The sequence below is a fragment of the Phyllobates terribilis genome, unplaced genomic scaffold (assembly GCF_046119375.1).
Source record: "Phyllobates terribilis strain yellow unplaced genomic scaffold, ASM4611937v1 Scaffold_9__5_contigs__length_417890890, whole genome shotgun sequence".
In the NCBI taxonomy this organism is placed as follows: domain Eukaryota; kingdom Metazoa; phylum Chordata; class Amphibia; order Anura; family Dendrobatidae; genus Phyllobates; species Phyllobates terribilis.
This window is the reverse complement of record NW_027362769.1, coordinates 152,373,609-152,391,139: the sequence shown is the minus strand read 5'-3', so window position 1 is coordinate 152,391,139 and position 17,531 is coordinate 152,373,609. Positions and strand designations below refer to the sequence as shown.

The 17,531-nt window shown below is 39.8% G+C and overlaps 1 protein-coding gene across 2 annotated transcripts in view; it reads left to right on the top strand.

Annotated features, from left to right (window-relative positions):
• The window catches only part of MBD5 (methyl-CpG binding domain protein 5), a 49,042-nt gene extending 36,295 nt beyond the window's left edge, over nucleotides 1–12,747 (top strand). For both annotated transcript variants that reach the window (XM_073647222.1, XM_073647221.1), the window contains 3 exons: nucleotides 1,358–1,431; nucleotides 2,866–2,941; nucleotides 6,558–12,747. In XM_073647222.1, the coding sequence (XP_073503323.1) occupies nucleotides 1,358–1,431; nucleotides 2,866–2,941; nucleotides 6,558–6,620 (213 nt within the window). In that variant the 3' untranslated portion in view covers nucleotides 6,621–12,747. The remainder of the gene's footprint in view (nucleotides 1–1,357; nucleotides 1,432–2,865; nucleotides 2,942–6,557) is intronic.
• The last annotated feature ends 4,784 nt before the right edge of the window (nucleotides 12,748–17,531 follow it).

Genomic DNA, 17,531 nt, shown 5'->3' with positions numbered 1-17,531 from the left:
AAAGGCCTGACATGAGGATAGCCCTTCAAGTAGTTTCTCTCCCCTCTGTCCCTAGGGATTCACTAACTGCATGATGTGACCCTTTACCGATCACTGCCTGTTACTGTAATCTCCCAGTGACTGCGGATGGTGTTGGGAGTCCAAGAGCTTTTCTTCACGTTATCATCCCTCTTACCAGTCATTTAGAGGGGTCTTATGAGGACACCCACACATCATCTGCACCTAACGTTGTCAACTGTTACTCAGATGATTAGTAACAAGAGGTTTATGGTGATTATATAAAGATATGCGCAGCAGGGCGCGTGTGTGTGCTCTGTCTGCGTAGCAGGGCGCGTGTGTGTGCTCTGTCTGCGTAGCAGGGCGCGTGTGTGTGCTCTGTCTGCGTAGCAGGGCGCGTGTGTGTGCTCTGTCTGCGTAGCAGGGCGCGTGTGTGTGCTCTGTCTGCGCAGCAGGGCGCGTGTGTGTGCTCTGTCTGCGCAGCCGGGCGCGTGTGTGTGCTCTGTCTGCGCAGCCGGGCGCGTGTGTGTTCTCTGTCTGCGCAGCCGGGCGCGTGTGTGTGCTCATGCTCTGTCTGCGCAGCAGGGCGCGTGTGTGTGCTCGTGCTCTGTCTGCGCAGCAGGGCGTGTGTGCGTGCTCTGTCTGCGAGCTCTGTCTGCGCAGCAGGGCGTGTGTGTGCTCGTGCTCTGTCTGCGCTGCAGGGCGTGTGTGTGTGCATGCGCTCTGCACATTCCAGACTTTTGATTTTGAGGAGGTTTTGTGCGATCTGGATCTGTTTATCGGATTTCCAGTTACAAAACATTACTCTTTTGTTAAAAAAAAAAACTTTACACTTTGATAAAAAGAAAATTATGAAGGTGCCCATCTCATGATTGTGAAGTGCCGGGTGGAATTTGTTACAGTGTGTCAGGGAATACATGGACATCGTGGTAAAATGTGAATTTGTATTTTAGAAGGTGGTTTTTTGTATGTGTTTTAGCAGAATTTTTGGGGCCAGCAAAATGAGTAATTATTTCCCCCTTTTACCAGAATAACCTTACATCATGGCTTTGTTTGATCACTCACTTAAATATGCAAATTGCCTCTTCAGAGAGGAAGAGGACTAGAACACTAGACTTGCTACTTCCAGTAGGTGGCTCTAGAGTTCTAGTCCTCTTCCTTTCTTAAGTGGCAATTTGTATATTTAATTTACCAGAGGAGCATTGCAAGGCTTAAAAACCTACTCACATTGGCATGCCAGGCCTGGCTTGTCACTCTCAACCAGGAGAAACGTTGCCCTTTGGGATCCCCATCATTCACTTACTGACGGTAATATAGGTGCTGGCTGTGGGATCAGATAATCTGATTTGATTTCCTTTAGATGGAGAGCGAGAAGTTGAAGACTCTGACAGAGGGACTGGAGGCTTACAATCGAGCACAGAAACGGAACCGGAAGTAAGGATCGTGACTGCATTACTTGGTCAGACCAGGGCCTGCAGCACTCAGCAATTGTAGAACTGAAACTCCCAGCATGCCCTGAAAGCTACAGGCCCTTAGAGTAATCTATCTATAATCTTTTTTTATTTATATAGCGCCAACATATTCCGCAGCGCTTTACAATTCAGACAATTTACAGACATTATCATCACTGTCCCTATTGGGACTCATTATCTACATTCCCTATCAGTATGTCTTTGGAGTGTGGGAGGAAACCGGAGAACCTGGAGGAAACCACGCAAACACCGGGAGAACATACAGACTCCTTGCAGATGTTGTCCTTGGTGGGATTTGAACCCAGGACCCCAGCGCTGCAAGGCTGCAGTGCTAACCACTGAGCCACCATACAATGCTAACCACTGAGCCACCGTGCTCAGAGTATGCTAGGAGATGTAGTTTCACAACAGCTGGATTCCTGCAGGCTTCTGTACCCCGTGTAGAGAACAGTCACTGCCAAAAACAGCGCCACTTCTGTCCATGGCCATGTTTGGGTATTACAGTTTTCATATGGCCATTATAAAAATAATGAGTTTTGGTTAAAAGTAGATTCTACACTTTTTGGATAAATCCTGCAATAAGAAGGGTTGTATGACATAGCCGGGACCCCAGCGCTCAGCTACTGTCTTTGGTGAAACCTGCTAGTGTTACATTTTTCTACAGCGCCACCTCAGGCGAAACTGAGCATTACGTAGTGTCCATCTTATCAATAGGTTATCTATTCAATACAGAACAGATCCCCTAGAGAGAGAGAGAATTTTTTTTTTTAGGGGGCGCAATTTCATAATTGTTGTATTTGCATCTTTTTTCCTGTTTTTTTTCTTTTGAGCCTTTTTCTTTTTTTTTTTTCTATTAATTATTGCAATTTTAAGTTATTTCTTATGTTGCTATATATAGACACACACACACTTTCATCCAATTCCTGAATTGCAAAAAAATTTTTTTCCCTCTGAAAAAAAAATCACAATTTTTTTTTTTGCGCAAATGTATTTGTCACCTGCAGAGTGATTTTCTGTACTTCTGAATTTTTTTGCGCAAATTCTACAACATTTTGTGTAAAACTTACAATATTTAGCACTAACAAAAGTCGCAAGAAAAGGTTTAAAAGACAAAAATAAGGAGCTTTTGGATGCGGCACAAAATTCATAACTTTGGAGAATTTTAATGCAGAAAAAAAATATTTGCAAAAGACGAAAAAAAGTGACTTAAAAAAAAATTGATGAATCGGGCCCCTTGTATATTCCACTGTGTCCAAGAGGATCCTGGAGCGGAGATCCCCCTCTGTTAACTCAGAATTTCCTAATCGGATGTATAAAAGTGGGTTTTCTAGACGAGCTTTTTACCTACATAAACTTATTTTTCCTTCAAAATGATCTTGACTTTCTTTCTTTTTAGGAGCGGAACACTAAATAATCATTTAGAAGCTGCAATACACGAGGCAATGAACGAGCTGGACAAGATCTCTGGCAACGTAAGTTATAACCCCAACAATAGCTCTATACTGGGAAATAAAATGCAATCATATTTACAAGAAAATTATGCCTAAAAAGAATGAGACCTGTCCATCAAATATAAAGGCCTCAAAAATGGGTATTTAATAGGGTTGAGCAAGTATGTTCTGTCCGAGTACGCTCGGGCCGAGCTCCGAGTATTTACAGCTGCTCGGTGATATGGTTGAATCGCTCTCGTGTGCATGATTTGCAACTGTTTGACAGTTTTATTACATGGGAGGAATGTGTAAGAAATACATTCCTCGCATGTAATAAAGCTGCCAAACAGTTGCAAATCATGCACACGGGAGCGATTCAACCATATCACCGAGCAGCTGTAAATACTCGGAGCTCGGCCCGAGCATACTCGGCGAAAGGGTTAATAGAACATACTCGCTCAACACTAGTATTTAACCTTTTAAAAAAAAAAAAAAGGGGGTTAGAGCTCCTGGATCACTAGGAGGCCGAAGTGAGAAAAATTGCTTTGTCTGGGTTATGATTACCTTTAGTCAATAAAATTGCACCAAGTCTGTCTGCTATCTTCATTATTTATTTTCAGCCCCCTCTTCCTCCTGATATGCAGTTTGCCACCTGATCTCAAGTTTCAGATTTTTCTCGTGAGAGTGTCTTTCCCAGTAATATAGGCTGGATGTGAGGTCTGTGTGTATCCAGGGGTGCTGTCTTCACTTGCTTTTACATATCTGCACAGCTCTAATGCTGCACTTATTTCCTCTTTTTCCTCTTCATGTGCTTTCCTCCTTCGCTATAGCCTGTTTTCTCTGCTCTCCCTGAGACTCTACATGCTTTCTTCCTCTACAGGCTGTTGATATTTGTGTGCAGCCCCCTTCCCATCCTTGTTGCTATCACTCCTCTAAGGAAAGGGGAGCCGAGAGCAGTCAGGAAGCAAATAGACAATTAAAAAAATATTCTGTGTGAAGGTGTGCATAGCATTTAATACCAAAATTGTTTTACTCTTTAAAAGGGTATTCTGGTTACAATCAGTTATCACTAGTGATGAGCGAGTATGTTCTGTTAACCCTTTCGGCGAGCATTCTCGGGTGCTCGCCGAGTATCTTCAGCGATGCTCGAGTGTTATGTTTTCGTCACTCCGTGCTTATGATTTGCGATTGTTTGACAGCTTTAATACATGTGAGGAATGCCTAAGAAACAGGCATCCCTCACATGTATTAAAGCTGTCAAAAAGTCACTAATCATGCACACAGCATGACTAACACGCAACATAAGATACTCGGGAAACACCCGAGCATGCTCGTAAATCTCGAGTGACGAGCATGCTCGCTCATCACTAGTTATCACCCATCAATAGTATAGATCTAGAAGTCATTTTCTAACTTATGGATAGTTGGACTTATTATAACCGTACTACTCCTCTAAGGGGTTAATATAGAAATGCAGTGACATCTACTGCTTAAAGATTTATGTTCAACTTCACACTTTTTATTATTAATTTGCTTGCTAAATGCAAAATTAATCCAATTTTTAAATGGTTTTCATTAAAAATGTTCTACCATTTTGCTGCTGGAGGATGTCAAAGTTCTTAACCCCTTCACGCCGCAGACATTTTCTGCTCCCCCCCCCCCCCCCCCCCCCCCAATTCTATTGATCATAATTTATATATTTTTTTCCTGTCCACAAAGCCATGCGAGGACTTGTTTAGATGTTCTTTTGCATACTTCTGATGCTGAATTTTATGGTGAGGATGCAGGAGAGGTTTTCTTCTGATGACTCTTCTGTGAAAGCCATTATTTGTGCAGGTGTCTCTGTACCACAACTCCAAGTCTGCTAAATCTTTCTGAAGGTCTTTTGCAGTCAAGCGGGGGTTATGATTGGTCTCTCTAGCAGTCCTACGAGTAGCTCACTGAAATTTTGTTTCGTCTTCCAGACCTTATCTTGACCTCCACTGGTCCTGGTAACAGACATTTCTTATTTAAATTTCAAACCGAGGAAAAGGCGACTTGAAAACGCTTCACTATCTTCTCATAGCTTCTGCTGCTTTCTGGGCCTCCACCATTTCCATTTTCATGCAGATGCTTAGAAGAACCCATGGCTACAGTTTTTTTGCACAAGGTTTGAGGAGCTTTTTATAAAACTGGGAAATTTGCATCACCTGAACTTTCCTAACGATGATAGTGAACAAGCCATAACCCCAACGGGCTAATTAACTTTGATCAAGTTTTCAGACCTTAACTCTGCACACAAATCTCCAAGGGTGCCCAAACTTTTGCATCAGCCCATTTTCCTGTGTAATGTAAAAAATGTAAGAATTTTTTTTTTTACCCTAAAATACAAAAATGTGTCACGTGTAACTTTAGGCCTTTTAGAGATCATTTCATCTTCAACTTGCTTTACTGTTCACAATAACAGTAATTTTGACCAGGGGTGCCCAAACTTTTGCATGCCACTGTATTTTCATTTTTATTTTATTTTTTTTTTAATGGTGCAAAAGGGTGGTGATTTTAAACTTTTGGGGTTTTTCTGGTTTTTATTTTTTTTCTTTTCATATTTTTAAAACCTTTTTTTTTGTTCACGTTTTACTTTTCTTTAATTGTCCCCTTAGGGGACTTGTATCTGCGATTGTTTGATCGCTTGTGCTATACATAGCATTGCATCAGCACTGCTATGTATAGTGAAAATCACAGTTTCCTATGAACCCAATCTTAACATTGACTTTCACAGGACAATAGTCATGACAAGCACGGGGGTCTTCAGCAGACCCTCAGCTGTCATGGCAGCCCATCGGCGCTCCCCACGATCACATCACAGGTGCATGGGATGGCGCACTCCCCTGCTGGCACCTGTTAAATGCTGGTCTTAGAAATTGACAGTGGCATTTAACAGGTTAACAACCGTGGGCAGAACTCCGCTCCACACAATACTGTTTAAAGGTACATGATGGCAGATTAAATCAGCTATCATCTGCTGGGGAGAAATGCGTGCAAGTCTGCATCAAAGGCAGGGAGACAACATATGACACAAATGTATGTCATATGTCGTGAAGGGGTTAATTTAGCAGAGTGTACAGCAAAAATGTTACAAATCTGTCAGAGCTCCTGATGTCCCTCTGCTCTTCCCTTCTCGCAGTGTTAGAGACAGCAGCAGAGGGTGTTGAACACAGACATTAAAAAGTGGAGAGAAGAGAAAGCATGTACTGTCTCAGGAAGGGCAGAAACAGTGGTCTATTGAAAAGGAGAACTGCACTCTTCTAGTACAGGCTAGAAGCTGTGCTGATATGAGGTAATAAAGACAGCAGCACCCTGGATACACACAGACCTCATATCCAGCCTCCATTACTGGGAGGGACACTCCCACAAGAGAAAAATATGGAACTTGGATCAAGCTGCAAACTGCACATCGGAGGGTCTGGAAATTAATGAAGATTACAGAAAGAAACTTAGTGCAATTTTTTTTTGCTTACTGAAGGGAACCACAAACCGGTAAAAATATTTTTTTATCCATGTCTTGGCTTTTAATGCCCATCATCCAATGGTTAATTCTCTACATTTTAGGTAATAGATTGTCCTTGAATATATAACAATAAATGTAAAATCTCTGCTTTCCTGTTTTTTTTTCCTTCAGGTGCCTCAGAGAGAACGACAGCTGAAGCCCCCAAAACCCAAGAGGAGGAAGATTTCCAGATAACATTGACAGTCCCCAAGATGATATATGTGTATATAGGCATTGATAATAATATATGTACATCAATATTTCTAGATATCACCACCTGGTGTAAAGTGAATATGTGGTAAATATTTTTGCATTTTAGGCAGGTGGGCGCTGGAAACCTAAAAAAAAAAAGACAAAAACCCATGTGACTGAACGGAAATGATCTGTTTTTTTTTTTTTTTTTTTTCTATTACGCTACAGTTGTGATTATAAAGAATATTAGTCAGATGTTTCTGATACATTTTCAGTGTGTGTATATAAGAAGACCTAGAGTTTGATGACGAGAACCGAGATGTAAATAATGTACAATATTGTCATGTACAAGCCGACTTAATGCACACTTTATCTTTTACTGTACAATAATAGTGTACAAAAATTCTTTGGTTTCTATCAAGTTAATGTTTAAGTGATAGAAAAGTGAAAAGCGGAAAAAAAAAACTTCTTTTATATCATAATGTCAGAGGTGACCGCAATGGGGGGCGCGCATCAGTCCTAATCATTACCTTCCAGGCAGCCCCATACTCCCGTTTCAGGTACCTGTTGGAGAGTGAGGTCTTAACACAATTATAAGATTGCATGTCCTCTGCTAACTTAATCTGCAATAATTCCTTTTTGTTTGTTTTTTTTTTCATCATTTGTTTCTGCGATGTCCAATGGTGTTAAGGGTAGGTTGACCTGGGCAGCTGTCCCTATCATGTCACCCTGCAAGTATGCCTCCACTATGGTGAACACATGCCAGACGGCTCCCATTAATATAAAGCTTTTCAGCAGCTTAAAAGTAAGAGGTCTGCTGACCAGGTCAATATTCAGCCTGCTCCTACAAATGTAAGCAGAGAGGTTTCTTAGATACATCATGTTTTACTTAAAGGGGTTCTCCACCTAAATTTTTATATTTACAAAAATGGGCAAAATTATAGTCTCCTTATGTCCCCTGTAATTTTGGATGGCTTATCAGATTATTTACTTATGACTAGCCTGGCTTAAATTTAGATCTCCACCATTGAATACCATTTTTGTAAGTAGTTTTCTGATTGAATGCCGTTAAAAGGGAAAGACTACAATTATTAACCAGTATTATATCGGTATACGGTTCACTCCTCAGCTCCCTCTGGTGGTCGACACAGGAGGTTGTCAGCATCGCTTCTTTTAGTATCACATCAAGACAGGGTTTACAAAGCTCCGTATTAGAAAAACCAGAGTAGAGTCAAGCAAATAGGTTTGCACAGTCCTGGCAAACCACCTCCTATCTGCCGGCATGCCCCACCGGACCGACTAATCAAAAGTGGGGTCAGGGATGATGGCAGGTAGGAGGAGGTTTACAGTTCTCTGGTCCAGTGATCATGAGAAACAGGGTCCTGCAAATTGTTTTGCTTAATTTTAAAATCCACACTGACTTTTAACCTAAAATAAACATATTGATAAAAAGTGGACGCACGTATTTTGGTACAAAAAAAAAAATATTTTTGTACCAAAAAATTGCGGGAAAAAACGCAGCATTACCAATTATTTTGCGGAAGTGCTGTGTTTTCGCCACCATTGACTTGCATTGGAACTAATGGAATCCGCATCACTGCATCTGTACATACAGAATCCAAACGTTTCAATTTGCGGATGGTACCCGGGTGTGGAGGACAGGAGACTCTCCTCCGGACCCTAGTACCATAGAACCTGTAAAAAAAAAAAAAAAAGAATAAAATAAAAAATAAACATTATACTTACCTTCTGATGGTCCCCAGTGTCTTTGTCTCGGCTTGCCGGCAGCTCGCGGTAGACTAGAAGGACCTGCGGTGACGTCATTTAGTCATGTGACTGGTCACACGACCGCTGACATCGGCAGGTCCTTTCAGTGTACCGCGAGCTGCCGGCAAGCAGACACGAGCACACCGCGGGCCATCAGAAGGTACGTTTTTGTTTTTTTTTTTCGGTCACACTATAAATCCATGTCGGTTGCACGGTAGCACTTTCCAAGTGATGCTAAAATCGCTTGGAAAGCGCTTGACAACCCGCATGCGGAAATGCAAGTGAAGAACGCTTCACATCCGCTTGTCCCTGGCAGGAAAACGCATGTACAATCTGCATGCGTTTTTTCTGCCAGGGAGATGCAGAAACGCTCAGGAAAAATCTGGAGCATTTCTGCATCGTGGGCACATAGCCGTAGTGAATTCTTTCAGATTGAATGATGGGAGAGTTTGTAACCTCTTTTTTTTTTTTTTGTGGTTTGCGCTCCTCTCTACATCAAAGGCGAAACAAAGCCTGTAAGCCTGTGTGCACACGTTGCTTTTTTGCTACGTTTTTTTTTTTTTTTTTTTTTTTTTATTATAAACAGTGCAGATTTGTCACAAAACCCTGAAGGGTTTCCTGGTCCCCAGCAAAGTGAATGAGAATCCTGAAGTCTCATGCACACGTTGCTTATTTGTGTCTTGCAGATTTTGATGTCAAGTTTAAAAAAAAAAAAAAACGCGCGTCTTTGCCGTTGCATTTTTCCTGCCAAAAGATGCAGAAATTTCTGCACCAAATACTTAACGTATATCTTTAAAAGCCAAACGGTGCAAGATTTTTAATGAAAGAAAACCAACTGCAAAATTTTTAGCCTCAGATACATTCATTTTAAGTGAAAGAAAATTGCCTCCAAAGGTGGACAACCCCTTTAAAGATAAAAAATATATATATATTTTTGTTGTAGATTTATTATTTAGGTGGAGAACTTCTCGTGCACCTGCAATGAGAAAAGTGGGCAATGTTCCAGCTCCCTGAAACCAGTGTATATTCTCGATGCATCCCTCTAAATTCTCCTTAAGGTGCAGTCAGACAACAGAATAGATCAGACAGCAATGCTCGGACTGGTTGGTGGATCCCCTCACCAGAGCTTGATCATTTCATATATTTCTATGAAGCTGCCACACTCGGGTGGGGAGAGCTGCCGGCCAGTCCCTGCATTATAGGGGTGTCTGACTGCGCCCTTAGGGTGCTTTTTATGGTCCTCATGGCAGGTGCACATCCTCTCTAACCCCATACCCCATTCTTTTCATACCTCCCACATCCCATAACTTTTTTTTTTTTTTTCGATAGCCCTGATTTTCAGCCTAGTTAGTTCCTAATCCCCTTATACGATGATGTGCTAAGTGATCATCTTTGTTTCTAAGCCACAGCGATGAGATCGCACCATGGATTTATATTGCTAATTATGTGACACTACAAAACTGTGTGCTGTCTACATAGCCTGGCCTTGGAAGCATGCATCTCCATTACACAGTATTAACTCGTCACAAGCTGCTGCCGGGGTGGATTCACCTGATAACGTAGCTTCCTTCTTTTTTTTTTTTGTTTTTTTTTTTGTTATTTTTGTTTTATTTTGTGTTTTTATCAGTATTATGTAACATATCACAGATTTATTTTATTTAAAAAAAAAAGTATTTATACTGTTAACAGATTATATATTAATGTGGCTGAAACATGCAAGTTATTTTATTAACCAAATTATTTATGTTACGTAAAGTGAAAATGTGAAGCTACAGAAAAAAAAAAAACACTACGTATAAATGAGCCGACAATATTGTATTGTAACGAAAAGTTTTCACTTGTGCATATGTATATTCATAAATTCCTAATTCACAATTCATGGCTGTGAGCGCATGTGTGAATATACATCTGTTATTTCTGGACCTGATGGATTGCAAAAAAAATTAAAATTAAATTAGAAAAAAAAAAAAAAAAGCTCCCTGGTGTGAACACCACAATTGAATGTACCCATCATCTGTGCCTCTCTGTACTGGAAGCCATTTTATTTATTTTTTTTGGTCAGGTGCGTCCTGACTGGCCATGGACCGGCAAAACCTGGACTTACACACGCTGACTGCGGCTATTTAAATAACCGCCAATTTGCTACATGCAAGACGGCCATTCAATGGCTTGTGCATATGTAGACTTTCCACAAGTTTTGGTGAGTTTTTTTTTCCTCTGTTTTTTGGAAGAAAAAAAAAAGTGAGAAACCTGTTTTACTTAATGGATGCAGAAAATCAGCAATATAAAAAAAAACTCAGCAAAAACTCATTGTGGCAACATAACCTTACTCCTAGAAAGGGTAAGGATCATGTCGGTGCCCCAAATCTTCCATAAACCCTTCTTTCGCAATGTCAAGTTTGGAACAATTGTTTTGTGTAAAGGGATTGTCCAACCAATTCTTTTTTTTTTTTTTTTTACTGTTTTAGTATTTTTTCTTTCCTCTTTAATTTTTTAAATTTTTTAATTTATTTTTATTTTTTTTTACTTTCTCTTTTTATTTATTCTCTATTTTTTATTTCCCTTTCTTTGTATTTTCTTTCCTCCTATCTTTTTAATTTTGTTAAACTTATTTTTACTTGATTTTTTTTACTTTATTTTTTTATTTTAATTTTATTTTTTAGTATTTTTTTTTTTTTTTTTTTTTAAGTGGGAATAATCCAAAAGAATCTATACTGCCCGCAACCGATCCCTATTTATTTCCTAACCCTCGATGGTCCCTGCTTCCTCTCAACACACTAGCAATGCCACTCGTTGGCTGAGAAGGGTCACTGCTGTGGTGAAAGGATTAGCAAGATCAAGAAGCAGAAACCAGCCGGGATCAGGGGTGCAATGGAACAGGAGCAGTAGGGACCAGTGACATGCATATTGCGGCTTTTGTTTTTATTATTATGGTACTTGGAACGTTTGTTTGTTTTTTAAAAAAAATTGGATCCTGACATTGATGCTGTACATGATGCAACAAGTTGAGTCACCTAATCTGGGGTAATTATCTCATGACCGCTTTATAGTTTACAAAGTTGCTATTAAATACGACTTTGTTGCATAGCGGCATCCAGTCAGTAAGTGAAATTTGCACAAACGAATGCAATATCTGCTAATCCTTAAAAAATATATATATATTTAGACACCCTAAATTATGCAAAAGAGAAGCACATAGTCATGTGATTTGCCTGCTCTCATTCCATTGCTAAATATATATCACAATCTGTATTAAAAATAAAATAGAAAACTTGCAATTCTCACACTGACCACTGGGGCATTTTTTTTTTTACTCTAACTTCCTGTTCTTACAGGAAATGCACATGTACATTAGCCACAATGAACTATCCCCTATCTTGTATATTGAAGTATCTAATGAGCATGTGCAAAGGTCATTATTAAGGGACGGGGGAGCTGTGACATCGCCTATTGTGATTGGTTGATCCTGTGTGATCAGCTGTGTATAGAAATGTCACCTGTCACTGTAATCCTGTCTCTGATAAGGAATCTGCTGAAAAAAACTCCTGAAAGATCTGGAAGTATGAGTTTAAAATAAAAAAGCCCTACTAGACAGTGTGTAAATTGCATAATTACAAATTTTAGGGTTTTTTTTTTCTTCTTAATAAAGATTGTGATACTTTAAAAAATAAAAAAAAAATGTGGTGGTTGTTTTTTTTTTTTTTTTTTTATAAATACATCAAGTACAAAAAACTGATTTACACAATAAGTCATTTTGGTTTCTGGATTTTAATTTGGTTCAAAAAAAAAAAAAAAAATGGCCTCCACCGCTGAGCACAGGTGCTGGGTACATGTATTTTTTTTTTCGCCCTTTCCCCATCCAATGCCCTGACCTACAGATTGTGTCAAGCGATGTGTGTGCTTAGTGTTACTTTTTCCAATTGTTCCTGTTACTCATGATTTGTGCCGTTTGTGTGACTGTTCTCTGACAATACTTTCATATATTTCTTCTATTTCATTGTATCGTTTGTATGGATCATGGAGCCATTTCCTCAGTGTTCCCGATTTATTCCGTTCTGTATTTCTCACCGCCGCTCTGTACTTTACATTGGTCGTCTATGTAAAGTGCACACGATCTTCCTTTTCATTGATTTTTTTTTTCTGCTAGAGTGTATGTTAGGAGTAGTTGTTTCAGTCCCTAATGTTGTATTTTCTTTTCTTTGATTTTTTTTTCTCTTTTTTTTTTTGGGCTTTTCTTCTTTCTTTTTTTTTCTGTATGCAGTTAATGTAAATATCGTGAGCATTACAGGTCATGCAGTGTTGTGACATTTAAAAAAAAAAAAAAAGAAAAAATGTTGCACCAACTTTACGATTAAAACAAAAAACTGGTCACATACTTGAAACTCTATCCAGAGCGCCATTTATTTCTGTGTCCAAGCAGCAATGCCAGAGAACGAACCTAACCACATTTACACCATACACCTAGATAATGGGGATCCATTCTTTGTTGTGGACTAAATTGGTGTTAAATATTGGTGAGGGGACCCCCCCCCCCCCCAGTGAATGGAAGAATGGGGTAGACTTCTGGAGTCTGTGTCACGTAGCGGTCGGGCGTGGGCATCACCTCTCCGTACGTGTTGGGCAAAGGTTCTTACTACAAACTAAATAAACCAGGCTGGGTTTCTTTTTTTTTTCCTATCATAAAGTTTACATTTTTACAAAAATAACAAATTTTCTTAATTTCCAATTAATGTTAAGTCCTGCCAAACTTTCATACCCCTCTTTTCTTGGGTTGAGTCGAAGAAATTATTTCTTCAGTCCACATAACATTGGGGGTTATAGATAATTTAGTGACAAAAATTTATCATTGGTGGAGAAAAGTTGAACTTGATGGACCTAGGTGTTTTTCAAGCCTATGTAACTATATGTATGTAACTACAGTAAGATTGATTCCTAGGAGAAGTTGCCTCGTACCCCCGGAGAGAGGGGAAGCCTCGTATCTGTAGTCTAGCTCCTGTTTTATGGTCTGTATTCCAAGCACAACACCCACGGCACTTGTTTTTTTTTTTTTTTGGAGATTTTGCTTTTTCTGCAGTTTATTGGAACTAAGCGCATTGTAAAATAATCCGTAAGCCTCGTTCACACTCCCCTTTTTCATGTACATGTTCTATCCACTCTATTTTTGGTTGGTTTGGGGTTTTTTTGCCCGTGCAAATGAAGAAAAAAAAAAAGTCTGTTTTTGATCCAAGTCGTGGATTAAACTCGACAATGCAAGTCAATGGATCTGTAAAAAAAAAAAAATGGACAGTACTCAGATGCCATCCATTTGAGCCACGTGCCGTTTGAAAAAACTGATGCTACACTGATGATAAAAAAAGAAAAAAAATAGAAACCAGGACAAAAAATGTATGAAAATTGGATCCAGCACTCTGATGAAAAGCATTTTATTCTTGTATGCAAAATAAAAACTGACGTCTGTAGGGTTTCATACAGCAATTTTTTTTGTTGATTTGGTGTTTTTTTTTTTTTTTTTTGTATCAAAATAATGCTGCCCGGGACACACTAAGAACAGAGCTGGTTTTTGTGGGATTTGGTTTCCCACTTTTGTAGCTTTTTATTATTATTATTTGCAGCATACAAAAACTTGTGAAGAAAACCGCAATTAAGGTTTTTCCAAAAAGAAAATGTAACAGGAGAATCTGTTTAAATTGATTATGGGTAACCGCAATGGGCACCAACAGCCCTCCAACTATTGGGTTTCCTATGCCATAACCAGGGCTGTCGAGTCGGTAAGCCAAACCTCCGACTCCTCAATTTCCATGACTCTGACTCCACGACTCCGACTCTCTCATACATGGCTCATGTTTAAGTGATAAATTTACTGTAGCACAGATTCATCTCAGCTAAAAGTCTAGACCCTTAGATCAGGAATGGGACAGACATTTATAGGACATTTCATAACTTTCCCAAATTCTTATGAAAAAAATATTCCCCACAAACTGCATTTCACTACTGTACCCAATTTATTATATATTTTTTTGTAGTTTGAGTCTGTTCATTTTATACCGACTCCACAACTCCGCCTCAACAGCCCTGGCCAGAACGTCCACCCCAATATACGGAGTAGAAGGATGATGCAGTCAGGTCGTTCTGTTCTCTATTGAAAGAGGATACAATTTTGTTTTTACTGCAGTTTTTTTACCTATAAAGAAAATATTTTTACTCTGGTAATGAAGAAACAACTTGGGTGTTAGGAATAAATGGAAACTATAATGATGGACGTATCGGATGGATAATTGGCATTGAAAGTGGTGAACAAAATGTCGACGTCGGGGCGATAAAAAAAAATTTGGCTTTCCAAATAAGCCATGTGTAGTTGCAGCACATGGGACTCTAAGACTCAGGGATATGCTGCGATTCTAGTTTTTTTACTGATGCGTTCGAAGAGGATTTCTGTGAGCTGCATCCACAATTGTTCTGGTTGTTACTGGAAACAGTCAGCAGCCATGCTGTCTGACTCCCCCCACAGCTTAGCTGCACTCCTGTAATACAGAGGGATGATTAGCTTTACCATCATCCAATTACAGTTCAATGTCTGCTGTAAACTCAACACAATGCAGATCACTAAAGCAAAATCAGACTGGACTCTCGGTCCTGAAGCCTGAAGAATTGTAAATTCAGCTCTGGAGTATAATACTGACTATAACTGAAGATGAGTCAAGCAATATATTCCTATTATCAAGGGACATTTCTAACAAGTAGGAATTTTACAAAGAAGTACATAAGTTACCCACAGAAAATTTGAATCATTTTATGCTCCCTCCCAAACCTTTCCATTAAGAAGATGTTAGGCAGGAGACCTCCACATACAGATTAGATCTGCCTTAATTCAAGTAAGATAAATTGCACCTAAAGCAAAAACTTGTTCCATGATTGTTGTTGGGGGTTTGGGAGACCTTAGTGAAATGTCAAGTCTTTATATCTTCGAGTTTTCCAGGAATAGAAAAAAACATTTCTGATTTCTTTTAGAAACTGCACCAAATCTGTTGAGCAAAAAGTCTTGCAGGATTGCAGGACCTAGACTTTGGTCAGTAGTCTGAGGACCAAACCAGAGTCCTGCAGACCTCCTACTACCTGGGACATCCCCAGTGCCATTTGTGATTATTCTATAGATGTAAAATTACATCTACAGAATGGGAGGAATAGAACTAAGCAACAGCACGTGTGAAAAAGACTTGGGTATACTAATAGATCACAGACTGCACATGAGTCAACAATGTGATGCAGCAGCAAAAAAAGGCAAACAGTTCTGGGATGTATTAAGGGAAGCATAGAGTCTAGATCACATGAAGTAATTATCCCCCAATGCTCCTCCTTGGTTAGACCTCATCTGGAATACTGTGACCAGTTCCTGGAACCACATTTTTAAAAAAGACATTGAAAAACTGGAGCAAGTTCAGAGAAGAGCTACCAGGATGGTGAGCGGACTGCAAACTATGTCCTACAAGGAACGGTTAAAGGATCTGGGAATGTTTAGCTTGCAAAAAAGACTGAGAAGAGACTTAATAGTTGTCTACAAATATCTGAATGGATGTCACAGAGGGATCATCTTTATTCTCAGAAAAAACTTTTTGACCGGGTGATCAATGAGTGGAACAGGCGGCCACGAGAGGTGGTGAGTTCTCCTTCAATGGATGTCTTCACACAGAGGCTGGACAGACATCTGTCTGAGATGGTTTAGTGACTCCTGCATTGAGCAGGGGGTTGGACACAAGGACTCCGGAGGTCCCCTCCAACTGTAACATTCTAGGATTCTATGAATAAAAATGAATACACAACAGATACAAAGTTCTTGTCATGTATGATCCAGCCATCATTATAAGGAATAGGGTTTGTGATGTAAAGCTGCATGATCTGGTCATCAGCCAGGATCTGGCTAAGTGCAGGTACCAAGTGCTAACAGGTGCATGGAGGCTGTGGACACAGATGAATAGGAGGCAGCAGATTCTGAGGATAATTTAGAAAGGGGGAAGAGTTAGGCTATGTTCACACTTTGCATTTTTGATGAGTTTTTTTCCGCAGGCAAAACCTGCTCTCTTGGCAGTAAAGAAGCAACATAAAAAAAGAAAGTTTTACTGAGTTTTCACTTTTTTTGCGGGATTTTTGAGGCGTTTTTTTCAGGGTACATTTGTCTCTTGTGCATGCTGATAAAGTTTAGTGCATAAAAAAATAACATGATTCAACTTCATCAGGTTTTGGCACCAAAAATGCAGCAAAACCTGATACTTGTGTTTTTTGCTGTGTTTTTGCACTACCCATTGCTTTCTATGGATGAAAAATGCTGAAAGAAGCGACATGCTGCATGTTGCAAAAACGCAGCTGTTTGAAAAAAAAGTCAGGAAAAAAACCAAGGTGTGTGCATGAGATTTCTAAAATCTCCATAGACTTTGCTGGTACTGTAAAACGCAGCTGAAAATTTGCATTAAAAAAAATGCTGCAAAAACGCAACGTGTGAACATAGCCTTAACATAGTGAAGTGAGGTGATAAGGCTGTCTAAATAGATACACTTTTAGAGCACACTTAAAAATGTGGGGGCTAGATATTAATCAGATTGTTTGGAGTAGTATATTCCAGAACACTGGCGCAGCATGAGAGAAGTCTTGGAGACAGAAGTGCGAGGTTTGGATTATGGAGGATGTTAGACTTAGATCATCTGCAGAACGGAGGGGATGGGTAGGGTGATAGAGATGAGGGAAGAGATATAAGGTGGTGCAGAACTGTGGAGAGCTTTGTGGCTGAGAGAGATAAGTTTGTATTGGACTTTGTAGCAGATGGGTAACTTGTGCAATGACTGGCAGAGGGTGGAGGCATCGGTGTAGCGGCTGGACAGAAATATGACCTTGGCTGCCGTGTTCAGGATAGTTTGGAGAGGAGAAAGTTTAGTAAAAGCGAGACTGATACGTAGAGAGTTGCAGTAGTCCAGATGAGAATGAATAAGAGCGACAGTAGGAGTGTCTGCAGATTCAAAGGTGAGAAAAGGTCGGATTCTGGAGATGTTTTTAAGATGCAGGTGACAAGAGCGAGTGAGTGATCAGATATAAGGAATAAAGGAAAGTTCTGTACCAAATATGACCCCAAGACAGCGAGCGTGCTTCTGGGAGGTTATG